The 26096-nt window shown below is 51.0% G+C and overlaps 1 protein-coding gene across 13 annotated transcripts in view; it reads left to right on the top strand.

Moving 5' to 3' along the window:
• The window catches only part of MINK1 (misshapen like kinase 1), a 46517-nt gene that overhangs the window by 6230 nt on the left and 14191 nt on the right, over window positions 1–26096 (top strand). For 12 of the 13 annotated variants that reach the window (XM_052657729.1, XM_052657727.1, XM_052657731.1 and 9 more), the window contains exons 2-4: window positions 23767–23832; window positions 25509–25565; window positions 25658–25783. In XM_052657729.1, the coding sequence (XP_052513689.1) occupies window positions 23767–23832; window positions 25509–25565; window positions 25658–25783 (249 nt within the window). The remainder of the gene's footprint in view (window positions 1–23766; window positions 23833–25508; window positions 25566–25657; window positions 25784–26096) is intronic. The other variant, XM_052657721.1, reaches the window with a different exon arrangement.

The following is a 26096-nucleotide window of genomic DNA, read 5'->3' as shown; positions in this document are numbered from 1 at the left end:
CGGATCTACTGCCTGATGATCTAATATGGACCTGATGGAAAAATAGTAGAAATAAAGCGCACAACAAATGTAATGCACTTGAATCATCCTGAAACCATCCCCCACTTATCAGTCCTTGGGAAAATTGTCTGCCACAAAACCGGTCCCTCGTTCCAAAAAGGTTGGGGACTGCTGTTTTGTATCATATTTATGTATGTAAGATACACAACATGTTTTGATAGACATAGGCATAGTGAAATGATAACTGCAGTCCAGCTAATTAACATTTTCATCTCCTTACACCTATGTGTGTGTGTGTGTGACTTGATGTCATTGGCCTCGAGTAGTGGGTAGGGTTGGAAGGTAGGTAAATCTCACAGGAATAAGCACGAGCAGGCCCAGCCTTGGAGTTAGCTTCCATGGTTAGTGGGATTCTGCCTAACGCTAGGTGGATACTGTCTGTATAAACAGGTCTCTCTCAATTTACACTGAACAAGTCAAGGATGAGTGTGGTGTGTCGGGAAGTGTTACCAATTTTGCACAGAGAACCACAGTCTTGGGTTTCTTGGAGGAGCCAGACTCCAGGAGCGGCTGAAATGTCAGGAGGGTGTGGCGGGCTGCCAGAAGTGTGTGTTGGCCCAGCCCGTGGCGTGGAGAGAGGGATGGGTGGAAGACATGGTAACTCTGCCTGCAGCAAGAGGAATGCTGCAGGTTGGTAAGGGAGCAGCCGAGAAGACCTTGGACCGAGGAGGGAAGTCTGTGTCCTCACAGTGGGAGAGTCTTTGCAGCCAAGGGTGACAGGTGAAGCTTCTGTAGTCACAGCCAGGAGCTGCCCCCTCAGAGCCTGTGACTAAGTCTGTGCCTGTGGTGGTGAATCTGCTCTGCCTTTCGGAGGAGAAGGGCCTCTTGAAAGGAGGCCCATGGCAGTGGGTCTTCTGAGGGAAAAGGGAAATCTTCTCCCACCCTCTTCCACCAAAACCATCCAGGATAGGATCTGAAGGGCCGGAATTGCCGAGTTGCTCCTAGACCACAGGCTTGGAGGAATTTTCTTTCAGCAGTGGTCTCTGCAGGGACACACTGAGGATCAGTAAGGCCGAGTGAGGAAGTTTCCACCTCCTTCCAGTCACCTCGGTGTTCACTTTCCCCACAAAACCTCCCCTGACTGTGCCAGCCCTCACTGGTCACCTTCTCACGGACCTTGTAATTTAGCATTTGAATATGTATCACCCCTACTAAATCGTATTTCATCGTCTTGTTTTTCCTTTCACTTCCTTAACTATAGGAACCATAATCCACACTTTCTGTTGAGCCTCACAGTGCATATAGAGTACACAGCAGGGTTCAGTACTTATTCCCTTGGTAAGCGATCAGGAGCCAAGCATTCTTGTCACTTTCCCACCGGAGTGCCTCGTGTGTGCTGGGCACCATGTGACACAAAATAGCATAGTTCCTGACTAAGTGCTTCCCAACCCAGGGGGGGCACTGCTCTCCTGGGAGTGTTTGGAAATGTTGGGGAGGGAGGTTTCATTATCAGTTTGTCTCAGAAGCTCTAACAACCTTAAATATTAATATGTGGGGATCAAGGCTGTGAACCACCTGGCGATGACCAGAGAACACACTGAAGAATTATTTTCCCACCCACCTTGTCGATAAGGCCTCTTGTGAACCTGTTATGGATGTGGGAAATGTCAGGGGAAGGACTGGACAAGTTTCTCCCGTGAAGTCAGACGTCAATCCTAAGCTCCCTCCTTTCCTTCTTTCTGGGCGGAGAGAGGAATATAGGCTGTAAATTACTCGTGTGCATGGCACGAAGCTCTTCTCAGCTTGGATCTGTCTGCCAGCACACCTCCGGAGGTAAAATGGGCCAGCTCCAAAGCCAGACTGCAAGGAAGACGATTTTCATGTTCTTTCTTCACCGCCCACCCACTCTCTCTTTCAAGGCATATTTGTAAGAGAGTGGCTGAAAAGCATGTCATACTTGGTCTTCAGTTCTGAGCAGCTTAGGAGAGAGTCTTCAAGAAAAGATTCAGACAGACTTTGTCTTGTAATAACCTGTAATGGAAAATAATCTAAGTATATATATATAATTAAATCACTCTGCTGCTATAAGCCAGAAATTGACACAGTTTTGTAATTCGGCTCTAATTCTATTGAAACAGAACAGCTGGACATGGGATGCCCTAAAGTCTGAGCAGCAGGGAGCCGAGAGGAGGAGGTAGGTGTTAGGTCCCATTGTGAGAGAGGAGGCTGGTGCAGGGGTCTTTGCATCCTAAGGTCGGCCCCATGGAGCCAGAGGTGTGCTGAGGGAGTGTCGTTCCTCAGTCTGCGGGGGAGTGACTAGAGGGAAGACCGCTGGGCTAGTGTCTCCTTTGGAGAAGGACAGAGCCCTGGGGGTGAGTGAGGGGCTGGGAGCAGGGTGGCTGGTGGGGATGCATGAATGTCGCGGGGCCACCATCGCTTCTTGCTATCCGAATCTGACTTGAGGGGGCAAGACTGATGGGCTCTTGGTCTAGTCTAGCTTAAGGTTTGGAGAAGTTGGGGAAAGTCCCTCTCACCTTCACGATGTCCTTCTTCACCATGGAAACTACCTTCAATCCCAGAGAGCAGGGTTGGGAGGACAGACAACACGTGGTTCAGAGGTTGGCCAGTCCCTGTGTCCCTTCAGACCTTTAGGAAGCCCTCTTTTTTCTCTCTTTCTTCAGTTTGGAACGAAAACTGCTCTGATACAGGTCATTTATACTTTAATGTGGATTCATTTCAGAAGGGGTTCTGGAGTAGAAGAGGGAAAATAATGAATAGTTGCTATGCAGTTCCCTCCTCGTATAATCTCATTACTCCTCACAGTAACCCTTTGAAGTGGGATATTTTCCTCATGTTTCAAGATGAAGAGACCAAGGCTTACAGAACTTGGAAATTAAATAACATGCCTGAGGACAGCCACTAAGCAGCAGGTCGCAGAGTTGGGCTCAGGTCTGACTCAACCCAGAACCTGAGACCGTGTGCCCCTGCACTGGTGGAGGCCTGCGTCCAGGTGGCAGGCGTCTCTGGGGCATGTTGAGGGGAGGGTGCCCTGCCACTGACATTCTGGACTGTGTGCCTTGAGCAGTATTGTTTCCCACTTGCTTTAATCATGGACGTGTGGCCTGTGGAAAACAGGCTTTGTGGGCTCGCTCGGGACAATGTAACACTGTCCATAAAATGTCTGCAGTGAAGAACTGTATTAGGAAACTTTGAAACATGGCCTGTTTCATGGTTTGGAGGCAGCCTGTAAGAGCAGTGGTCACCGCCTCTAAGAGGTCACCGTTTATATCTGTGTCTTGGCAGTGGACAGGTTTTAATCACGTGGGAGCATTTTTTGAGACGAGAGGATGACTCTACTTACTTATTTAGTAAATGACTTAGATTTTTTTTTAATATTTAATTGTTTGGCTGCAGCGGGTCTGAGTTGTGGTGCTCAGGATCTCTGTTGCGTCATGTGGGATCTTTCGTTGCTCACATGGACTGTAGTTGTGGCACAGGGACTTAGTTGCCCCGCACATGTGGGATCTTAGTTCCCCAACCAGGCATCGAATGTGTGTCCCCTGCATTAGCAGGCAGATGGGTAACCACTGGACCACCAGGGAAGTAAAAAAAAAAAAAATAGTAAATGACCTTAGCCTGAGCCATTGGAACTGCTGGTGGGTTGGTGTTGATGGGCACATGCTGAGAATACAAAGATCCAGGGGCCTGTGCCCAGAACTGGTGGAGATTTCTGGATGTCAAGCTGCCAGGCAGCCTTCTCTGATGACGGGAGCGAAAGGGGTATGCAAGAATTCAGATTTGTTCTGGAGGAAAGAGCATTAATGATTCAGAAGAAGCCCTGTTCTTCAGAGGGAGGAGAAAAAGACTAGCTCATCCCTCCCACCTTAAAATTTTTTTTAAAAAATTGTAGTTATTAATAAATATTCACAGCATAAAATTGACCATCTTAGCCATTTTTAAGTGCACCCTTTGTAACATCAAGTACATTCTCGCTGTTGTGCAATCATCACTGCCGTTCCCCTCCAGAACGTTTTCATCTTCCCCAACTGAAACCCTGTCCCCATGAAACACCCAACTCCCCGCCCCCAGCCTCTGGCAACCACCCATCTGTGTCTCCTCCCTTTGTGTGTGTGCAGGGCTAAGCAGAGGGCTGACATGGCAGATACTTAACTATTTGTCGAGTCAGGTGAGGTGACCTGTTTCAGAACTCCGTGTGTCATCAGCCAACCCGGGACACTCCCCTTCCTCCTGGCTTCAGTGCAAGGCAGTAGGCCTCCGAGGGGGTTTTCAATGAAATGGCCACTTGGAATCACAAAAGGTTCAGGCAACGGAAAGAGAAGTTGAGGGTTTCTTTTCCGTATTCAGCTCCTTTTGCCATCTCCCAGCTGGGCTTTGCTTTCTGGTTCTGTTGTACTTATATGCGTCATCTTGTTTACTCTCAGCCCTTACTTCTCATCCTGGGGGTGTGGTGGGTAGCGACAGAGGAAGGTGGGAAGACCACCATGCAGGGGACGAAGCTAATAAAATGAAACAGCATATCTCTGTGTGTGAGGGGTTCCTGTGTTAACAGAGAGGGCTTCTCCCTGGAAGCAGAAGAAAACCATCCTTACATGAGTACATTGTACCCAGAGGAGGGTCTCTGTCTTTTCTGTGTTTCCCCTTTCCCAAGGGGTGGCCAGTGGTGTAACTCTAATGTATTCATGTATCATTAGGAGCAGAAAGGTGACATCAAGTAGGAGGTAGTTGTTTAGTATCAGGCAGTCTGAGCTCAGGAGCTTCTTTCCTGTGGAATGACAGGCCACAGCAAAGGCCTAGATTCTCATGGGGAGGAAGGAGTGGTCAGCTGTTAAAGCTGTCATGGGGGAATCGAGGGTAGCCTTTGAGGCCCCTTTGATGTCACCTTCCTGAGTCTCCAGGCCTGAAGAGTTTGGAGCCTGGTCAGGCTGTATTCCTCTGTGGTGTCCAAACCCCTGGACAGACCCAAAGCATGACCTAGAATTGAGTTGGATTTCTTAGAATACAGGTGACCAATTCCGTGGCCTGCCTGCCTCCTCCCTTTGTTCACACCATTTACAGTTTTTTCATTGACCTTTGTGGGGAAGGAAGTCTATAGGAAGGAGAGGCAGGCTTGGCAATTAAGTCACCCAGGAAGAGAGGAGGGTAGGGGAGACCTGTGTGGCAGAGAGGCCTGTCTTACAGGTCAAGATCCAGGCCACAGGGCCTCTAGTTGGAGGTTCAGGGGGCAGCTTAGGGTCCCCTGTTCGGGGCTGTTTCCCTGGATCACCCGCCCTGGTGTCAGGTCCCAAGGCCTGAGGACTCACCGTCTTTTCTGTTTCCTATACACAACCTTATAGGAGGCTCCACGTGTTCACCGTCACCTTCCAGGGTCTGCCCCGTGGCCCTCCTCACCACAGCCCCTCTCACTCCAATCTAAAGCCTGTTTCTTTCTTAGATTGAGTCAACTATAAATGGATTGATGGTTTTTCTAGGGCTGAGCCTGGTTCACTCACCCCTGGTGCTCATGGTGTGAATGGAGGAGCACTCCACTCCTCACTCATGGGAACACAGCCTTCCCTAGGTGTTATCCTTCCGTCTGGCATTGTGCCTGCCTGGATTTGGTTGTTATCACCACCACCGATAAAAGCACGGAGTGGCTTAAGTGTCCATGTTTAAAGCAGAGCCTCCATGGACCATCTGACATTTTTAAAGATGCCAGCAGCGGGCCAGGGTCCCAGAGCTGGTTAGACCTGAACTCAGAGGCTTCTGTTGCTCTGCCGCAGTGCCCAGGCCCGAGCAGAAACGGAGGACTCCTGTGTGTTTCGTCAGCCTGGAGTTCAAGGTGCATTCTGTGCAGATGAGGTGTGTGTCGCAAGTCAGTGATTAATGTCCCCACCGCTGCCCACATCCCCCACCCTATCCTTGAAACCTGCCCAGGTGGGGCAGGAGTGACGTCTGCAGAGCTCCCCGGTGGAGGCCTGCTGACACAGGGCTGTCAGAGTTGAGGCAACGTGATATATGGAGCCAGCGTGGAATCAGGAGCCCGAAGACCTGGCTCCTGTTTCAGTTCCTCTCGCTTATAGGATGAGCGTCGTCTCCCTAGGACTTGGGTTTCCCCACTTAGGAAGGGGGCTCTTAATCAGAGGCACGCTCAGAGTCACCTGGGCAGCTTTTTTAACCTACGTTTTACCCAGACCCTGCCCCTCCCCTCCAGGTGATTCACTCTTCCCAGGGCAGGGCCTTGGTATGTGTGTTTTCCCAGGTGAGCAGATTCCCTTTGAGAACCACTGGACCAGATAATCCTTAAGGCACCCCAGACCCAAGAGGTCCCTCCTCCCTTCTTTCCTCTCTTCATTGCTAAAAATCCTTGAGCACTGAGTTGGGACGTAGGGTGGGGCACCCAGGAAGGATACCAAAGAAAGCGAAGGTTCAGAAAAGTCTGAAGGACCGTTTGAAGTAAGAACATCAGTGTGGGTGCGCTCCTTGTTGTTCAGTTGCTCAGTAGCGTCCAACTCTTGGCAACCCCATGGACTGCAACATACCATGCTTCCCTGTCCTTGTCCATCTTCCAGAGTTTGCTCAAACTTGTGTCCGTTGAGTCGGTGATGCCATCCACCATCCCGTCCTCTGTTGTTCCCTTCTCTTCCTTAGGCTCCCCTGAGTCTGTTAAAGCTGAGGGAAGAACAGGCAGACCTGGTGAGGACTGACCTGGGAAGACAGGACATCTTTACTTGCTCTTTGAAGACAGGAAGGGACCTGGATATCGGGGCCTTTCCCATCCCCACAGGTGCTGGAGAGGGATTTGAATCCAAACTCTAGTTCTGTCACTTACTGTGTGACCTCTGGCAAGGTCATAATTACCCCCACACCCCATTTTTGCCATTTGTCAAAGACCCACCTAACAGGGCTGTTTCGAGGGTTAAACAAGTGTATAAGTACTTGGCCTGGTAACTGCTCGTTAGATAGGTGGTAGCTGCGTGATTTTCTCCTGTGGAAGTCCCCAGAAAGGATGTCTCCTGGGGTTCTGTTAACACTCCTCTTCTCCTTCACATTTTGTTTGGGGAAAGAGAAAACCACCCAGTGTCTTGAGTTCAGTCTTAATGGCTGTCGGTGAGTGCCTCACTCAGCCCCCAGGTGTGGGTCTGGCTTTCCCTTCTCCATCAAAGAGCATTCTACCCTCTATCAGTGGAAAAGAGAGCAACTTTGAAATCTAATGTCTAAACTTGAAACTCCTGTTTGTCCTGCCCCCTGAGTCAGGAATTCCAGCCCCACATGTCCTTGTGTGTGGAAGCTGCGGGCTCAGCTGGGGGTGGGGGTGGGCCGGCACCTCACCCTGGGGACATTCTGATGGTGATAAACGGCTTCCTTCAGATGTGAGAGACAGGACTTTACACAAAAATGTGTAAAGTGCTTTATGGAAAGGCTACTTGGATCCTCGATGGCCTTGCCTGGAGACTTGAGGCTCTTTGGGCCTTCCCCACCTCTGACCTTCGCTGAGATAACTCTGACTTGTCTTTTTGGTCTCAGACTAAATATCACTTCCCCCCATCAGCCCTTTACTGCCCAAGCCCCTATCATAACCTCCCTTTAATCTTTCAAAAAGTATCCTGTGTACTTTCTGAAAATGTATGCATTTATTAATGTGTGTTATTTTTGACCACGCTGGGTCTTCGTTGCTGCGAGTGCGCCTCTGTCTAGTTGTGGTGAGCGGGGACTGCTCTGGTTGTGGTGTGCGGGGTTCTCGTCGTGGTGCCTTCTCTAGTTAGGGAGCACGGGCTCTAGGGTGCCCAGGCTTCAGTCGCTGTGGCTTGAGGGTTCGAGAGCACAGGCTAAGCAATTGTGGTGCCTTGGTTTAGTTGCTCCACAGCATGTGGGATCTTCCCCTACCAGGAAACGAATCAGTGTCCCCTGCGTTGCAAGGCGGATTCTTAACTGCTGGACCACCAGGAGGGCTCTGCCCTCCTATTGCAGTTCAGTTTGTGTCGGTGTGTAATTGTGTCTTTAATGTTTGCTTCCTGTAAGCTGCACGAAGGAAGGGTCTGTTTCTGTTTCATTCATTGCCACATTCTGGTCTCTGCCAGGCACTCGACGTTTGTTGAATGACGGCATGACCTGGTCACAGGGCCCTAAAATTGGCAGGAATGTAGCCAGGGAAGCTTTCTCAGGAAAAAAGAGGAGCGGTGGGCCTGGTGAATAGTTGGATGAGCATGTTTGCTCCATCGTGCTGGTCAGGAAATTCCTCCCTCTGTCTCACCTATGTACCCCTTGGGCTGTAATTTATTCTGAGTTGGTCCTTGGTGGGGCCAGAGAATTTCTGGTCTCCACCCTTCGGAGAGTAACCCTTTCTAAGTCTGATTCAGACAGTCCTTCCTTCCCCTCCCTGTGGGCCCCACCCTCCACCTGCTCTTCTCTCAACTGACTCACTTGGCGCCCTCTACCCTTCCTTCCCGGGTGCCTTCTCATAGTCCCATCTGTCATAGCCTTCCTCCCTGTGTCCTCTCCGGTGGCATCTGGCCGGGTCTCCCATCTGGAAGTAGGAGCCACACAGGGGTCGGACAGGACCTCGGCTTTCTTGGTCACGAGCCCTCCCCAGCCTCTTGCCTGGTGTTCATGGACACCTGACTCCCACAGGAGGCGGTTGGCAACGAAGTCTAATGGTTTGTTTGTGCTAGAATGGAAAGCCAACAACGAGAAGCCTTATTATTACCCAGCCCCTGATTATTGTTGTCATCCTGCGGGAGCTTGGTGTCTGCCCCGCTCCTGCCTCCTTGCGTCCAAGCTCTGCCCTTTCTCTCCTGTTCTCTGCTTGCCAGGGACGGCCCCACTCCCGCCAGCCCCTGCGCCTTTCAGCCCTGCGTCCAAGGCCGTGGTCGTTTTTTCCTCCCTTCTCTCTTGCCTGCCCTCCTCACAGCTCTACTTTTTTGTCTTGTCTCTTTTCTCTCAAGCTGCCACTCTTCACTCTAAATCCCAGGAAAATCACCTTCTGACAGAGTTTTTCCTTGGCTCTATGGGAAGCAAGGCTCTTCACAATGACTCTGCAAATTTGTAGCACTTTGTGTGTATCAAAATGTTTGTACATCTATGAACCCTTGTGAGATGGGGTTGGGTTGGTAAGGAAAAGAGGCTCTGCAAGCTTAAGAGATTCGCTGATTTGCCTTCATGATATGAAAGAATCAGAACCAGTGCCCAGGCCTTCTGATTCTCAGTGAAGCCTAAACCATTCCCTGTCATTCCGTCTTACTAGCCTCTTGGTTGCCTTGCTGCTTCAGCTAAGGAAACATGTTTCCGAGTCATCTGCTCCTACTTTGGAACCTTCCTTTAAGTTGTCTAAGATGTGACCTTCCTCTGTCCTTCACCTAACCTAGCCTCTGCCCCCTTCTTTCTCCTTTTCAGAAAGCTTGGCTCTCTTCTCCCTCAGAAACCTTCCCCGTTCTCAATTTTTCCCCGTTGCTTCTTACAGCCTTTGGGTCCTTGTTAGTGTTTCCGTTTGATTCTAGCCAGCGGTATAGGAATTTCTGCTGTAGGAAAGTCCGCTTTCTAGTAATATATGTTTACCCAACATATAAATTATGGGGCGCTGATTCACATAACAAAAGAGGATTCACTTTCAGTAGCTGCCCTCGTTCATTGCTTTTAAGTGACTATTTGTGGATTATTTTGGAAAAAAATGGAGATTAAACCCAAAGCTAGTGTTAGAAACTATAGCACTAGGGAAAGGGGATGTTTTATCTAGATAGCACCTGCTTTCTTCTGTTTTTATATCCATTCAACAGAAGGATATTGAACGTGGCCTTGGGCTTCTGTGGTGGTTCAGTCAGTAAAGAATCTTTTGCAATGCAGGAGACCTGGGTTTGACCCCTAAAGAAGGAAATGGCAACCCACACCAGTATTCCTGCTGGAAAAATCCCATGGACAGAGGAGCACGGCGACCATGGGGTCGCAAAGAGTCAGACACAACTGAGTGACTGACGCTTTGACTTCTTAAGACTTTGTCTTGCAGAGGACAAACAATTAAAGAATCAGTCACTAAAATGAAATTGGTGCCATGAAAGGGGCTGTGCAGAGTGCCGTGGGAGCAGGACCACAGTCAGGGAAACTTCCTGGACGAGATGGGGTCTGTGTTGAAGTCTGGAAGGATGTGCACAGGGCATCCAGGTCAAAGGGAGGGGAGAGATGGAGTTGGAAGAGGGGACAGCATGTGCCGAGACCCAGAGGTGAAAAGGAGCGTGGCGTATTAAAAGAACCAAGAACTCCTTGCCTTGTCCTTCTCCCCCTACCCCCCTCCGCCACAAGATGGGAATGGGTGGGGCTCCAGGTAAGCCATCCTTTGGATCATCAGCTGTAAGGCAGTCAGATCTGAGCTTAAGGAAGAGCCTCTTTGGCCCACAGAAGGCCAGTGGACAGAGCTCTGGGGCACGTGTGCCATGGGAGGCCTCCTTGGATTCGCCATCAGAAGACGAACCAGGCTCCACTTTGAGAACACAACGTCTTGGAGCCTTGGTTTCCTCATCTGTGAAGTGGGGTAATAATTCCCGCCTGGCTTCCCTCCAGGTCAGAGGCACAAATGAGACAATGACTGTGGAAACACCTTGTAAATTGTGAAGAGCTGGGTGGTTGGATGATGGCAGCAGAGGCAGCAACTGGGAGGTGATGAAGTTGATGCTGTTGGCCACAGACAGAGACAGTCTCTGTATTCATTATGGCAGAGACAAGACCAAACTCTGACAGCTTGTAACGTTTTATTAGCAAAGGCTTTAAAAACTTGAGACTTGGAAAGTGAGTATTAGAGAAGTAAAGGGGAGACACCACCCTCAGCTGCCTGGAAGGCTTTGCAAGACCTTCCAGCTCTGAGCAGGGGGATGGCTAGAATGACCTCCCTTCTGAGGCTGGGAGTTGTCACCCCAGGCCTGTAGTTCTCTGTTTTCCTTTAGCTGCTGGAGCCAGGCGGAACCTCAGAAGCAAGCTGTTTATCTTGTAGGTTTTTTGGTTTATTTTTAAATTTCTGACTGTGACGGTATTTATTTTTTCCTTTTCCCTTTCCCCACTTCTCCAGCTCAGCATCAGAAAGAGACCATCTGTCCCCGGCCTCGCCTGCGGCCATTTTAGAACCGGCACCAGGCTGCTGCTCGAATTCTGGTCCCCTCCTCCCCACCTCCCTCCTGCACTGCCTGTCTCTCCTTTGGCTCCCTGCACGGGTCAGCTACCCTCCTCCTGTGAGGCTCTCCATCCAGGAAAACCCTCTGATCTGGATAAAGCCCTCAGCCCAGGGCGTCCGGGAAGCCAGGTCTGTGAGGAACCTGGGCGCTGAGGCATGGAGGGCACGGCTCCCAGCCTGGCGCAGGCAGGGCCCCTGTCCGCTCTGACTGGTTTCTGATCAGAATGGTATTTGTGTTCATGTGTGTGTGTCGGGTCTGGACTTGCTTCTGCCTCTTTGTGTATCTGTGTGTGTGTGTTCATGATCATGTGTGTCCTTCTGGCATAGAGACCCAGAAAGAGTGACTTAAAAACTACCCTCTGCCAGCACATAAACATCCTTCCTGGTTTCTCTCCTGCCCCTCCGCTCCAGGGCACACTCGGTTCCCCCCGCTCCTGTACTCCTTTTCCAAAAAAAATGCTTCAAAGCCGCGGACAAGCAGAGGGTGAGTACTTCACGGTGTGGAACCAGAATAAAAGGATGCACTCGAGTTCCGCAGTGTGGGCTAGGCTTATCCACGGCGGAGAGGAGCTTCAGCTTCAGAGAGGAATGAAGACTAGGAAGGGAGTCTTCTGAAGGCCATCTGGTTCATGACTGGACGTTGTGGATGACGGGGAGTTGAGGCGGGTTTTAACCTTCCTTTCGAGCTCTCTTCTCTCGGGTTTGTTGGCTCTGTGAGGAGGTGCCTTGATGGTCCTCCCCCCACCACGCTGCCGACTCCGGCCGACTTCCTTTCTCCCACGGGAGTGTCTGTCTGTCTCATGCTTTGGCCTTGGGCCCACTTTCCACACTGAGCCCTTGGTGTAGGAATGGGGGTAACACAACACACTTCCTGGGTCATCGGCGGGTGGGGGGCGGGATGAGACTGACTCAGGCCTCGGAGGGCCTCCTCCTGTTGACACAGGCAGGCGTCTGGACCTGCTGGGTCCTTGAGGCTGTGTCTGCTTTCTGTGCTTGGGGACAAAGCTTCCTGAGGAAACCTCCTGCCACCTCCCGACCCCCACCGCAGCCCACACATCCACTCCCATTCGCTTCCTCTTACACCCGTCCTTTCCCCAAACACACACCCTCCTGTATCTCTTCTCATAGGCGAACACGCACACACGTCCTTCAGTTGCTTACAGCTAACTGAAGGACATCTCTCCACCAGGACAGCCGCCCCTGCCAGCACCAACTGTGCCTGCATCCCTGTGGGCCTCAAGCTGCCGGGGAAACCTGTCTGACCCCCACCCCCCCGCCTGGCCCCTTCCCGGTGGGGGCTCTGATAGCAGGGGCTTAGGTGATCTGGTTGGTCGTGGTACGAGGGACAGGGTTTGAAGCTGCATCTGCGCGGCAGTCAGTGGTTTAGCGCTTGGATGGTTGGCATGCAGGGGTGGCTTCAAGGCCTTGGTGAGCTGCTAGGAGACTGAAGGCCCCCTCCTCCAGGCTGTGCCTTGGTGCCAGCCCTGCCTGTGCCCCCCTCTTCCTTTTCCTGAGGGCCTGCTGGGTCACAGGAAGAGCTCAGGAAAACAGGCCTATTGTTTTCTTCAGGGAGGGAGGGTGGGAGGCCCTCTCAGCCCAGCCTAGTCTCAGCACCAGATAAACAGAGGCTCCACAGGCCCTGGCAGCCCTGCTCTTCCAGGCGAGAGGGTGGTTTGGCCGCAGCCTCCATCACGCCAGCTCTTGTCAGTCCCCTCTGTGGACCGCAAGTTCCCATTCTCTTTCCTGAGTGGCCCTGCGGTTCTTTTCCCCATCCTCCATTGACATCACAGGCTCTCTGAGCCTCTGGTCCTCTGTGGAGTCCTGGTGTGCTTGGTGACAGGGGAGGTGGGGCTGAGGCCCACACTTGTCCTCCTTTCCCCCAGCCCGGGGGCAAGCCCACCTCCTGGCACTGCTCCCCTGTGGAGGGGTGGGTGGGATGGCACCTTGCCTAGGTTAGGGAGCCACACCAGTTGCAGCAGGAGGACCTGCCAGGGCATATCCCAGTGAATAATCACAGCAGGGCCTGAAGTGCAGGAGAGACCGGACCTTCCCTGGTGTCTTTCCCAGGGATTCTCAGCCCTCCCCAAACTGCAGAGTCCTGGTTCTTTATACCATTCCAGCAGCCTCCTAGAATCTCCTGGAAGGGACAGACCCTTGCAGCTCTGAAAATTCTGTCCGATTCGTGGGTCAACAAAAAAGTGGGGTCAGATTTGCCACTCCTACCTGCTTCTCCGGCAGTTGCCTCACAAGCAGCATTATCCCTGAGGCTTCAGTGTATGTAACTCTTCTCAGCATGTTAATTCTCCATTCTGGCATCTTGATTTATAAGCTCCTTGAAGGTAGAGCCAAGGTTTAAGAAGGCACTCTTTGGCAGGCAGTTTAAAAAGATGCTGCAAATATTGACGCTAACAGTTCGCATTTATTAAAGTACTTCGGGAACCCCTGTCCCCCTTGGGGGATTTCATCTCCATGCAGAGCAGACACCACACATGTGACTCCCCGCTTGGAGGTGGATGATCTTGAAGCAGCAGCGCAGGGAGGCATGTGGTCAGAGCAGTGCCGAGGCCAGGGTTCGACCTGCCAGCTCTGGGCCACTTCAGGAAACGTTGACCCCAAACCTGAGGGGCTGGCCAGCTTTTACCTTTCTGTCACCTGCCCTTCATCCTGGATTCCCCTGCTCCAGACCTCTTCTGTGGATTTCTGGGCACCTGCACACCAACTGTGAGGGAGCAGTTGGGGCGCTCCTTCTCTCCTGTGTCTTGCAGCCAAGCCTCACGGCTCCTTCATCCTTGAGCTTCAGTTCTTGCTGCCTGCCACCCCATCCTAGCCAGGCCTCAAACATGGATGCATAAGCTCTTCTGCATTTTCTCTTGGGAAATAGTCACCACCTTCATTTTTCACCAAACGATTCCTTGGTTTTCCGAGAAGGAAGAGGAGAATGCCAGTCAGTACTGGTCCCCAGGCCTCAGAGTAACTGCCTTGCTATTTGTGAGAGCTCTGTCGCCATCTTCCCCTTGTCCTTTCTCCAGATATGAGCTAGGGCCAGGGGCGAGGTCAGTCCAGGGAGCCCCTTGAGGATCAGCAGAGCAAGGGAGAAAGCTCCCCAGTTTGTGCCCAGTTCTCTCCTGACCAGTCCCAGCAGTAAGCAGAGCCCCCAGTGAAGGTACAGGTAGGCACCTTGGGAAGGATCAGGGCCCTGTGCCCAATCCACATTTAGCTAACTTTTATCGAGCACACAGCCTGTGCCAAATGCTGGCTGAAGCACACGGCAGTGCCTTCAGGAAGTCTTGGGCTACAGCTGGGCAGACTGACACACTGGAAATCATGAGAGGGGATCTGAAGACAGAGGAGTCTGAAGGGATGGCCCATTCCTGCTGCCACTTGCCTACCCCAGGGGTCTCCTCTCTATCCATCCAGCTTGGTGCCTCTTCCCTCCCCCACCAGCTCTTTATCTTCTACTTCCAGAAAGCTCTCCTCAACCAAACCCACCTCCTCCTTGCTCTGCTGGCATTTAAAGGTTAAATCAACAAGCATCTGAGCATCTCATGGGTACTTAGAAACACAGCTGGTGCTGTGAGCAAAACAGGAATCGGCGCCAGCTGATGCCTGAATAGTGCAAGGGCAGTGTCCTGCGTGAGCGGCATGTCACTACGTGAGTGTACATGTGGGTCGGGCTGAAAGGTGGCGTGTGGAATGCCATCCCTTGAATTGTGCCTAGAGGCACATCTACCTGCAGAGTTACTGCAGATAACATCACTGCTGTCTCTTCATACCCGCACATCTACCTGCAGAGTTACTGCAGATAACATCACTGCTGTCTCTTCATACCTGAACGCATACAGTCATAAATCACAGATGGCATCATGCGGCGTGAAGTCCAGTGCTGTGTAATGTCTCCCTGGCAGTTTTTGACCTGGATGAGGGGGTCTGTCAGGTGTCTCACAGCCCCAGTCTTCAGTAACTGATCCGAACACTTTTGCTGCCTTCCACAGCCTCTCCTCCAACTGAAGACCTGGTGGCTCAGACAGTAAAGAATCTGCCTGCAATGCAGGAGGCCCAGATTCAGTCCCTGGATCAGGAAGATCCCCTGGAGAAGGGAATGGCAACCCCCTCCAGTGTTCTTGTCTGGAGGATTCCATGGATAGAGGAATCTGGCGGGCTACAGTCCATGGGGTCACAAAGAGCTGGACACAACTGAGAAACTGACTTGCACTTTCTCTTTCAGGAAACGCTTAGTAACGTAAACCCTTGTGAGTGAAAGTAGCCACAGACTGTTACTCCACATGCTCACGATTCAACAAAAGTGATGTTGCGTATGACACAGAGAGCTGCCCAGGTAATATAATAAAACATTTGGGCGCCCACATCTGTGCAAGTCTGTAGAGCTCTCATACCAGGTGGCAACCGGGTACCACCTGAGTGTGGTTCCTGCCCTGAAAGAGCATCTCTTCTACTTCGGGAGATGAGACATAACCATGCGAAAAGTTAAATAATGAGATTATGGTCCAGCTTGTTTAGTTGCAAGGAAGCTCTCAAGTGAGGCTGGATACCAGAAGTTGCAGCACAGACTCTGGAGCCAGGCTGTGTGCATTCAAATGCTGGCGCTGCCACTTCATTAGCCATTTGACTTTAGGCAAGTTACTTACCTTCACCAAGCCTCTATTTCCATCATGTGTGAAGTGGGAATCATAATAGTATCAGTGTTGTGGAGTTTTGTGGGATTAAATTAACTGGTAGTGCTACTGTCATGTTGATTTCGATTGACTTGAAGGATCCGAATCTCACTGCAGTCTGAGCACACGAACAGCGCGCAGCACAGCCAGTTTCTTGGAGCTAGAGCTGTAGGGTGAATGAGTCGTGGTAGAACCAGGCACACCGAGCGCCAGCCAGTCCCCTGTCCCCCCGCTTCCCTCTCCCTCCACTCTGTTCTGTTCTCAGCCAGCCTCTCTGCTCACAACAACCTCTGCCACCCTGACTCCCCAGGTACCTTCCTGGTGTCTTCCCTCTGGGTTTTAGTTGGAATGGCCTAGAGGGAAATTTGCCCTCATTCATCTTTTCTCTTGGTTTCAGACTGGCTACCCTTGGGTCAGGAGCCCATCTTTTGGACTCCTGAGCTATGATTGGGGTAAAAGAACCACATGGTTGAAAACAGGGTCCCTTAGGCAACAAGAATTTTGATCAGGCCTAGAAGTCGAATTTTGAGGGCAGACCTGGGCTCCTCTGCCTCCTGGCTGTGTGTAACCCTGGGAGTGTCATTTAGTTGCTCTAATATTCCTTCCCTGTAAAATAAATATGCCAATAACATCTACCTTAGAGTTTGCTATGAGATTATACTTCTCAAGCACTCAGCAGTACCAGGACCAAAGAAAATGCTGAGAACCTGCTAGCTGTTTAATTATTACAGGGATGTGGGGAGGGTAGGCAATGAGAGAGCACTCCGAGACAGAAAATGTGGGAGATGTCTCATGAGGTGGTCAAGGTAAGAGGCACAGGGTTGGGACAGATAAGAGCATCCTTGCTCAGAGAGTCCTGGGAAGGCTGTTAGACCCCAGCCGTCATCCTTATTGTCGCCCTTGCCTGATTGCCCAAGTCTGGGGGATCACGAGAGAGCAACCGCAGAACTGTAGAGTTGTTTAGTGTCTGCCTTCCCTGTCGGAACACTGTTACAGCAGGGACTGCCCCATTTTACTCAACTTTCTTCCAGAGCCTAACACAACTCCTGGCACATGATAAGGAAGTAATACATAGTCATCAGGTTGGCAGCTTTGTGGAATGTGGACCTGAGCATTTAAAATCACATGGTTATGGGGACTTCCCTGTCAGTCCAGCCATTAAGACTTCATGCTTCCAGTGCAGGGCATGCTGGTTCAATCTCTGGTCGGGGAACTAAGATCTTACATGCTGCGTGGCACAGCCAAAAAAAAAAAAAAAAATCATAGAGACAGAACCAGAAAGTTTTCTCATTGAAAGGGAATCCAGAGAGGTTAAGTGACTTGCCCACAAACATACAGCCTGTTAGCAACAGAGCCAAGAAAAGAAACCAGGTTGCCTAATTCTAAATTATATACGTAGTTATATTTTATCATTGTCTGTGTTTGTCTTAGGACTTTTTCACATGTGTTATTAGCACTTTGAGGGCTCCCTTCCATGTGAGTAGGTTAACTTTCTTAGGGTGGCAGTTTTCACTGTCAGCAGTAATTTATGGAGTAGTATGAGAGGGGCTTAAAGGTTATTATTTTTAACAACAGTTCTATTGATGTGCAATTCACATAGCACAAAATTCACCCTTTCACAGAATTTTAAAGTGGTTTTTGGTGTATTTACAGACTTGCTGTCAACACTGTCTAATTTCAGAACATTTTCTTCAGCCCCAGATAAAACCCAGTACCCATTGGCAGTCACTACAGTTCCTTCCCCCCAGCCCCTGAAGGAGGACTAATCGATCTGCTTTCTGTCTAAGGATTTGCCTATTACAGACGTTAAACATAAATGGAGCTGTAAATATGTGAAGTTTTTTTTTTACTGCCTTCTTTCATTTAGTTAGTGTAATGTTTTCAAGGTTCATCCGTTGCTGTAGCATGTATTCTTATTACTTCATACCTTTTTGTTACCAAAGAATATTCCATTATTGGAATATCCATAAATAGATACATCATATTCATTCATCAAGTGATGGACATTGGGCTGTTTCTGCTTTTAAGCTGTTATGAATAAAGCTGCCGTGAACATCTTAGGTACAGGTTTTTGTGTGTTCGTGTGTTTTCAGTTGCATTGGGTATCTACCTAGGAGTCAAATTGCTGGGTCATGTGGTAACTCTATTTTATATAGAGTTAAACTGAGAAACTGCTAAACTGTTTTCCAAAGTGACAGCCCCATTTTACCTTCCCACCAGCAGTGTATGAGGGTTCCAAGTTCTCTGGGTCCTCATCAGTGCTTGTCGTCCGTCATTTTGATTAAAGCTGTCTTCGTGGGTGTGAAGTGGCCTCTTGTTGTGGTTTTGATTCTTACTTCCCTAGTGACTCATAAAACATCTTTTCGCCTGCTTATTGGCCACTGTGTATCTTTTTTGGAGAAATGTCTATTCAGATCCTTTGCCCGTTTTAAAATTATTTGTCTTTTAATTGTGGAGTTATTTTATTCTTAAGGCTTTTTAGTATTCTGTATACAGGTCCCTTGTCAGGTATAACTCCTTTATCTACATGTCCCTTATCTCTGACACATAATTTGCAGATGTTTTTTCCAATCCTGTGGGTTGTCTTCACTTTCTTGATGCTGTTCTGTGAAACACAGTTTTAGGCTTTGATGAAGTCCAATTTGCCTTTTTTTTGGTCTTTTGTTACTTATGCTTTCAGTACCATACGTAAGAAACCATTCCCTGATCCAAGATCATGAAGACTTACTCCTGTGTTGTCCTTTGATTTTTTTATCGTTTTAGCTCTTACCTTTTTAGAGCCATGATCCATTTTGGGTTAATTTTTTGTGTATGGTATGACATAAGCGTCCAAATTCATTCCTTTAAATACGGATATCCAGTTTGTTGAAAAGACTGTTGAATGATCTTGGTACCCTTGTTGAAAATCAATTGACCGCAAATTGAAGAGTTTATTTTTGGATTCTCAATTCCAGTCTATTGATCTATATGTCTGCCATTGTGCCAGTATCCCGTGGTCCTGATTGCTGTAGCTTTGTAGTAAGTTTTCAAGTTGAGCAGTGCAAGTCCTCTAACTTCATTCTTCCTTTTAAAGACATCTTGTCTCTTGGGTCCTTTGCATTTTCATATGACTTTTAGGCTAACTTGTCAATTTCTGCCCAAAAAAGCCATCTGGGTTTTTGATAAAAGTACACCGAATGTGTGGATCTTAATAGTACTAAATCTTCTGGTCCATAAATGCAGGATGTTTTTCCATTTACCTAGGTCTTCTTTCATTTCTTTGAACAGTGTTTTACAGTTTTCAGTGTACATGTCTCACACTTCTTTGGTTCGATTTATTCTTTCTGATACTCTTGTAAGTGGAATTGTTTTCGGAATTTCCTTTCTGGATCATTAATTGTAGTATACAGAAATAAGAGTTGGTTTTCATATATTGATCTTGTATCCTGCAACCTTGTTGAACTTGTCAATGAGTTTAATAGATGAGATCAATGTGTGAGGTTGAGGTTGAAATTCATGGGTTGGATAGCTTGTGGTGGGCTAGAATGGCTAGTGATTTCTTGGAGAAAAAAAAAGAACACCACCACCACTTGGGATTTGACTTGGCTGACAGGAGAGGTCATCTTTTGGTGGGGTTGGCCCCTGACATAGATAAAAGGGGCATGAGTTGAGTCAGTGCAGATGGGGGTGCTGTGGTGCCCTTGTAGGAGAGCAGTAGCTCTCCACCACTGTGCCTCCTTTCAGATCCCTGATGCTTCCTTTCGCCTGTTAGTAACTCCCCAAAGCAGCACAGCCTCTCTGAAAGGGGCCACTGACCTCCACGTTGGAATCACCCAGGGGATCTGTTAAACATACAGATTCCCCTCCTCACCCCAGACCTGCAGTGCTAAATCGGAATCTCGAGCAGAATCTAGGATTCTCACATATCCTAAAGCACCGTGTCTAGCATCTGTTCCCAAGCTTTTCCAGCCTTATTCAGGCCCCAGGCTCCCGCTTAGCAAATGATCTTCCCTCCGACGTAATCACCTAAGTCAGAGTCACTGGGTATTCATGGGGAGCTCCCCCATCTTCCTTTGTCTTTAATCTCGACAGAGCAGCGACTCTTCACGTCTTGTTTCTTTCTGTCCTTCTCTCGCCCTCCTTCATTAGTCTCCTGTACCCTTGACCCCATCCCTTTCCACCTGCCAGCAACTGGCTGGACAAGAACCAGGCTGCTGAGAACAGAGTCTGAGCACCAAGGCAAAGAGCTGGAGGAGGCTCCAGAGCTGTGCCCTTGTGCAGGTGGGCAGGCCAGGACTGCCTGGTGGCTTCCCAGGAGCAGAGCATTTCCCTTTGGGGATGCCCCTTCTAGATCGCCATCGAAGAGGGTGGCCACGCATGCAGACAGGCGGATATATGAAGGGCCCACATCTGAAGCCAGATCAATGCATTAAGTCATGTTTGAACTGTGGTATTACGTATTTCTGGGCATTCTGAATCCTTGAGTCTGGCACTGTGGTATTTGATCAGTGCTGTAATCCACTGATGCAGTTTATGCACAAATAGATATATATGCACCCATGTATATCATTAAACAGCAAATTGTCAGGCATCAGCAGTCGCTTTTTAGTCTTCTTCCCTTAAGTATTTGAGATCTTCCCTATTTTGAAAACCCTCTTGTCTGACCTTGCTCCCTCCTCTAGCCGTCATCTGCTTTTCCCCTTCCTCTCCAAGTCGGGCTTCTCCAGCAAGGGTGCTGCCCCCAGAGCCTTCACTTCCTCATCACCCCACCCCCCGCCATCTACTCTCACCACTGTGGTCTGCACGGGGATGCCCAATGGGGCCCTTGGTGCCAAGGCCAGTGATGCTTTTCTTAGTCCCCTCTGACCACCTCCCCTCTGGTGTCTGTTCCTCTGATCGCCCGTGTGCAGCACGTTGCCCTTCCTCAGGGTCTGGCCTTGGCCCTTCTAGTCCTCATTCCCTGTGCACCTACCCTGAACACCATTTCCCACACTCACAAACAGTCTTTAAATCTTTCTCCTCAAACCCTTGTTTCTAGCTGCCTGGTAGATGTTAACTTCTGTGCATCCCCAGACATCTCAAACTTAACATCCAAACCCAAGCTGCTGTCCCTCAGCAGGGCCTGGCCTTCCCTGCTCTTCTGTTCTTGTCACCACTCAGACACTACCTCGTCCAGGCAGCCTGCCTGAGATTCCCACCCCGAGTCAAATTCTGTCCCCTGAAACCCCAGAGCTGGCTTATTACCCAGTCCAGCTTCCTCTTAGCTGTGTGAGGAAGATGAGGCCCTGGACAGTTAAATACTTGCTCAGGGACACATAGCTATGTCCCCCTAGAAATCACTCTCCAGCACTCTTTGCTCTACTCCAGGCTGGAGTGCCTTCCATTGCTCTCATGGCGCGTAACCACTGAGTGTCCACGTGTCCACACTTGGGTGCTTGGCCTGTCTGTAAAATCACATGGCCCTTGAGGGGCTGTCCGTGGTTCTCATACAGCACGGTTGAGATCCCCATTGTGCCTCACTGAGAACTTGTCACATAGATAAATATTTAATGGATAAATGGAAGAAGACAAAGTCACTTGGCAGATCTCCCCAGATTAGGGCCCAGGGCAGGGCCAATTTAGACACTCACTCAGGCAGTATTTAGCAGTTGTCTGATGATGGGGCAACTTTAAGTATCTGGCTGAGGTGTTTGGACTCCCTTCTGGGTAGAGGAGCAAACTCAGGAAGGCAGGGTGAAGCAGAAGGCAGCGGCAGAAGGCAGGCGCTCCAGGAGGGAGGGGGTGGAGGGATGGGCCTGGAGTAGCAGCTTCGGGAATGGAGAGGAGGAGACGCACGGGCGTCTTGAAAGGAGAAGGAACTGGGGAGGGGATGCTGCCAAGGTGGGGCTTGGATGAGGGTGGTGCTGTCGTTGAGAAACAGAGTGGGGCCAGGCCTCCGTGGAGCATGTTCCCTGGAGGATGTTTCGGGCTAGGACTCCTGTGTCACACGCACAGTCTCAACTTAATTCTCAGAATAAGCCTTTCAATAAGTGTGGTCAGCCTGGGCGGGGGTCAGGAAACAGGCTTGAGACCATTAAATCCGTGTCTAAACGTGAGTGTCTGACCTCACAGGCTGTCCTTTCATCCCTCGGTGCCTTCCAAACAGAGCCTGAGGAGACAGGCTGGGAGCTCAGGTTGCAGCCTCTGTTTGTGTTGATCTGAGGTGACGATGCTGTGTCATTGTGACTCTGCCAGGCTGCTCTTATCCCCTCTTCGATTAGGAGCATCAGAAAATCAAGCCCATGTGTCCTTCTCCTGTCTCCGTCCATTTCAGAAAGAAAGATGGAAGAAAGGACTTCCCGATGGTTAAGAGTGTAGAGGCCCCAGGATGGATGAGGCCATTCTCTGGGAGACACTTTTTAGGGAAGTGAGTTCCCTTCAAGCCTCTGAGTCTAGACTTGCAGATGGATAAGATAACTTCTTCTAGGTCCCTTGTAGCTCTCAGGTTCAAGCAGACCTCTTGTCAGCCCCTCTCCCTTTCCTGTGGGGCCTGCTGATTTTTAGAGCTATTCAAGGGTTTTGTTTTGTTTAGTAACTTAAGTTGGAGCTAAGTAATTGAACATAGAACCAGGGAATTCTTGGTTTGGCCAGCCCAGGCCCCTTCAGAGCAGGTGGAAGGACTCTCTCTGTAGCTTCTGTCAAGGCTCCCGCAAACCTGGCCATTTCTGGAATGTTCTTTCAGGCTGCTGCTTGCAAAGCCCTGGGCTAGGTGCTGGACAGGCAAGTAAGCAGGGAGGATTCAGTCCCTTCCTTCCAGGATTTACAGACAAGTCGGTGCATAGTCACGGCGTGTGGAGGCACGGGCTCTGATGAGGATGTCCGGGAACCAGGCCACATTTCCGGTCCTCCCAGGACGTTCCTGAGGCGGGGGTCTCCCTGGTCTCCAGCCCATCCAGGTTACCTTCCACATCCCCTTGCTGCAGTGGGTGAAGGAGGAGGTGTTCTTTTGGTTTGTTTGGTTTGGGGAGTTTCTTTGGTTGTTTTTACAGAAATCTTATCTTGGTTTTCAAAATCAGAGAGAAAGTTTTATATGATATACTTTGAGGATTGTCAGCAACGAGGCTCAAGTGTTGGCTGGGGAGTTTGTTTCCTGAGTGGCATGTGCCTCCCCTCCATCCTGCAGGTGGAGAGCCTGCCTGTGGCCCCAGGCACCCCTGGCAGGCCTTGGCCTGCAACCCCACCTCCCAATCCCTCTCTCTCAGAAAGGAGCCCTGCCCAGAGGGTGCCGGTGGCCTCCCTGCAGCTGTGCTGCTCAGCCCAGCAGGCCATGAGCCTCTTCGGAGGCGTTTGTCTGAGCCCTGCAGGCCCTCGCCCCTCCTCTCCTGGTACCACTTGGCTCCAAACAAGGGGAACTGAAAGTTCTCCCTTCACACCGCCTCTCCCTGCTCTCCATCCCCCCATCCCCTCCGGATCCCTGTACCCCACCAAATGCTGGGAGCCCTGGGCTCAGGACTGGGAAAGGGGAGAAGGCTGGCTCTTGTGCTCTGGCTCCTCCTAACTTTCCTCATCCCTGCTTTTACTTTCACTGCGCACACGCCTGTGCCAGGCACCGACTTAATAAGCAATTTGTGGGTGTTGCCCCATTTGAAGTTGCCACCAGCCCAGAGGTGGGTACTCAGGTGTCCCCTCGTGCGGATGAGGCCACAGGCTTTCAGAGATCGTCACTGAGTCTGAAAGCAGCAGCCTGTCTAAATAGCCAGCGGGGCTCTGCCCCCTGTTTTCTCTCCCCTTCTTCTGGCTTTCCCCTCCCCAAACATAAACTCTGACCCAGTCTCAGAAAAGGGCAGGTCTCCATCAGCCCCCCAGCAGCCCCATCAACACAGTCATTCTCAACTCCTGGTCGAACAGCCTTCCCCGCCTCTAGCTCGGGTTCCTGTTCTGAAGTGCTGATACCTCATTCTTTCTCTCCCCCTGCCCCCTCAGGACCCTGCAGGCATCTTCGAGCTGGTAGAGGTGGTTGGCAATGGCACCTACGGACAGGTGTACAAGGTGAGGCTCTGGGTGTGGCAGGAGGCGCCCTCTCCTATGGGCCTCTCTGGAGTGGGCTGTGGTCTGGATATTTGACAGGGCCTGGAGGGATTACAGGGGCTGGGGGCCCTGGGAAAGGAGGGGGCCCAGGGAGGGAGAGGAAAGAGATAAAGTCAGGAGGAAAGGAAGCAGCGAGAGGTGGGTGTTTTTGCTGGCCTCTACCTCTGAGCTTAGAGCCAGCCCTGGGTGTGGCAAGAACAGTCTGGAGCTGGGTGGGGTGAGGAACAGGGACACGCGGGGCAACGGGAAGGGCATGGGGACATGTGTGACTGAGCTCAGAAGTACAGGTGTGGCTTCTCCTGAGTCCACAGGAGACCCAGGGCTCGGGGGTGGTGGGACCTAGAGGGGCACCCTCAGCAGAGGGGACCCACTTTCTTGAGCCCCCCTGACCGGCCTGCAGCAGGACTGGGACCGGGGCACAGGCCTTCTGCTTTTGAGGCTGCCTCTTTCCTCCGCCTCCACAGCAGTGGCGTTTCCTCAACCACAGACTGTGGCTTTTGGCCTGGCCAGTCTGGCCCTTCACGTGGTCTACCCGCCGGTCACACTCCACGGGGGAGGCAGCCCCATCAGAGAGGTGGTACTCAAGGTGGATGCTGCCCCCAAGCGCGCGCCTGGCTGCTTCGGCTCTAGATATGGCACTCAGCCTCTTCGCGAGTCTCCTGTGTCTCAGGGGCCAGGGTTTCCTGGGTCACTGGGGCTACCCACCTGTCTCTTACCCCTCTTCTCTGTAAGCTTTGGAAAGCAGGTGCACCCCCCCACCCCAGTCACCCCATCTCTTGCCTAGTTGTTGCCATGGAAATAGCAGCTCTGTATTCTACTGCTTCTCTGGGCTTGGGGGTCGTGAAAAACTGCTGGGGGTAATAATCCCTGGGCTGGCAGTCCCCCCCCCAACACACACCTTTCTCCTCCCCAGGAAGCCTTAGACTTTCCTACTGGAGCCTGAGATGACTCCTGCTAGGAATTTTGGAAGCATAAGGGAGGCAGAAGGGGAATGGCAGGGACACGCTCTAGAAGTTTCTTCCCATTAGCACTGGTGGTGGGGTTTCCACATAGCAGTCAGCCCTCCCATGCTTCTCTAAGTTTCCTAAAATCTCAGCCCTGTCTACTCTCTCCTGTTAACAGTAATAAAAAGCCCTGTGTATGTGTCTGGGGGTGGGGGTGATTCTGGGAAAGGCCTCCTGTCCAGAGAGGTGAATCAGGAGAGGACCCAGGCAGTCTGTCTTGCATAGAAGATGCTGGAGAGCCAAAGCCCTCCTCCCCCAGCCGCTTCTCCCAGCTCCATGCCGCTCCATCTGAGGATGGAGAGGGAGCCCTCACTCGCTGCTCTAACTTTCAGACAAGGCTGTCTAAGGCAGAGAGGCTGTCTAAGGCAGAGAGGCTGTCTAAGGCAGAGAGGCACAAGTGTCTCTCCCTCATCCCTCTTGAGTGTTTCAGGAGAGGAGACCCTTCATCTTTATCCAGCTTAGCACTTGGAATCCAGGCGTGGTGATTTTCCTATAACCGACTCATAAACTGAGGTGTCTAGCCAGGGGCATTTTCTAAGAAAGAAAGCAGCCAAAAATTGTGGCCTCTCCCAGAATTAAGCCCCTCCCGAGTGCAGACTTGACCACCCCCATGCCTGGCTGTTCGTTCTACAGGGTCGGCATGTCAAGACTGGGCAGCTGGCTGCCATCAAAGTCATGGACGTCACGGAGGTAAGGCGCATATAGGGCAGGGGAGGGTCGGGGTGTTGAGAGGGGGGCTTGCGGGGGTGACTCTCAGGGTTCACCTCTCCCTATTCACGTAGGATGAGGAGGAAGAGATCAAACAGGAGATCAACATGCTGAAAAAGTACTCTCACCACCGCAACATCGCCACCTACTACGGGGCCTTCATCAAGAAGAGCCCCCCAGGGAACGACGACCAGCTCTGGGTGAGGAGCGCCCCTGGCCTGCCCCAGTTAACGCATCTGTTCTCCTGCCTCTGAGCACAGCTCCTGGGAAAGCAGCACATCTAATATGTGTGGGTTTTGGCAAGACTCGGGCCCCTCCCAGCAGCGCACAAGCCTCTCAGGGTGATTACTCTCCAATTACTCGGCCACAGCTCGCTTAGCTCTTTGGGGCCTTCCCCAAATTCCCTCCAGGCTCGGAACATTCCTAAGAGCCATCGCCTTTCCCTGTCTGGGCGCTGTTACCCGGTAATTGCCCAGCCTCACCCTTTCTTGGGCTCAGCCCAGCCCGGAGGAG

Source organism: Budorcas taxicolor, chromosome 19 (assembly GCF_023091745.1).
Source record: "Budorcas taxicolor isolate Tak-1 chromosome 19, Takin1.1, whole genome shotgun sequence".
Classification (NCBI taxonomy): Eukaryota; Metazoa; Chordata; class Mammalia; order Artiodactyla; family Bovidae; genus Budorcas; species Budorcas taxicolor.
This window is presented reverse-complemented; position numbering and strand designations above follow the sequence as displayed.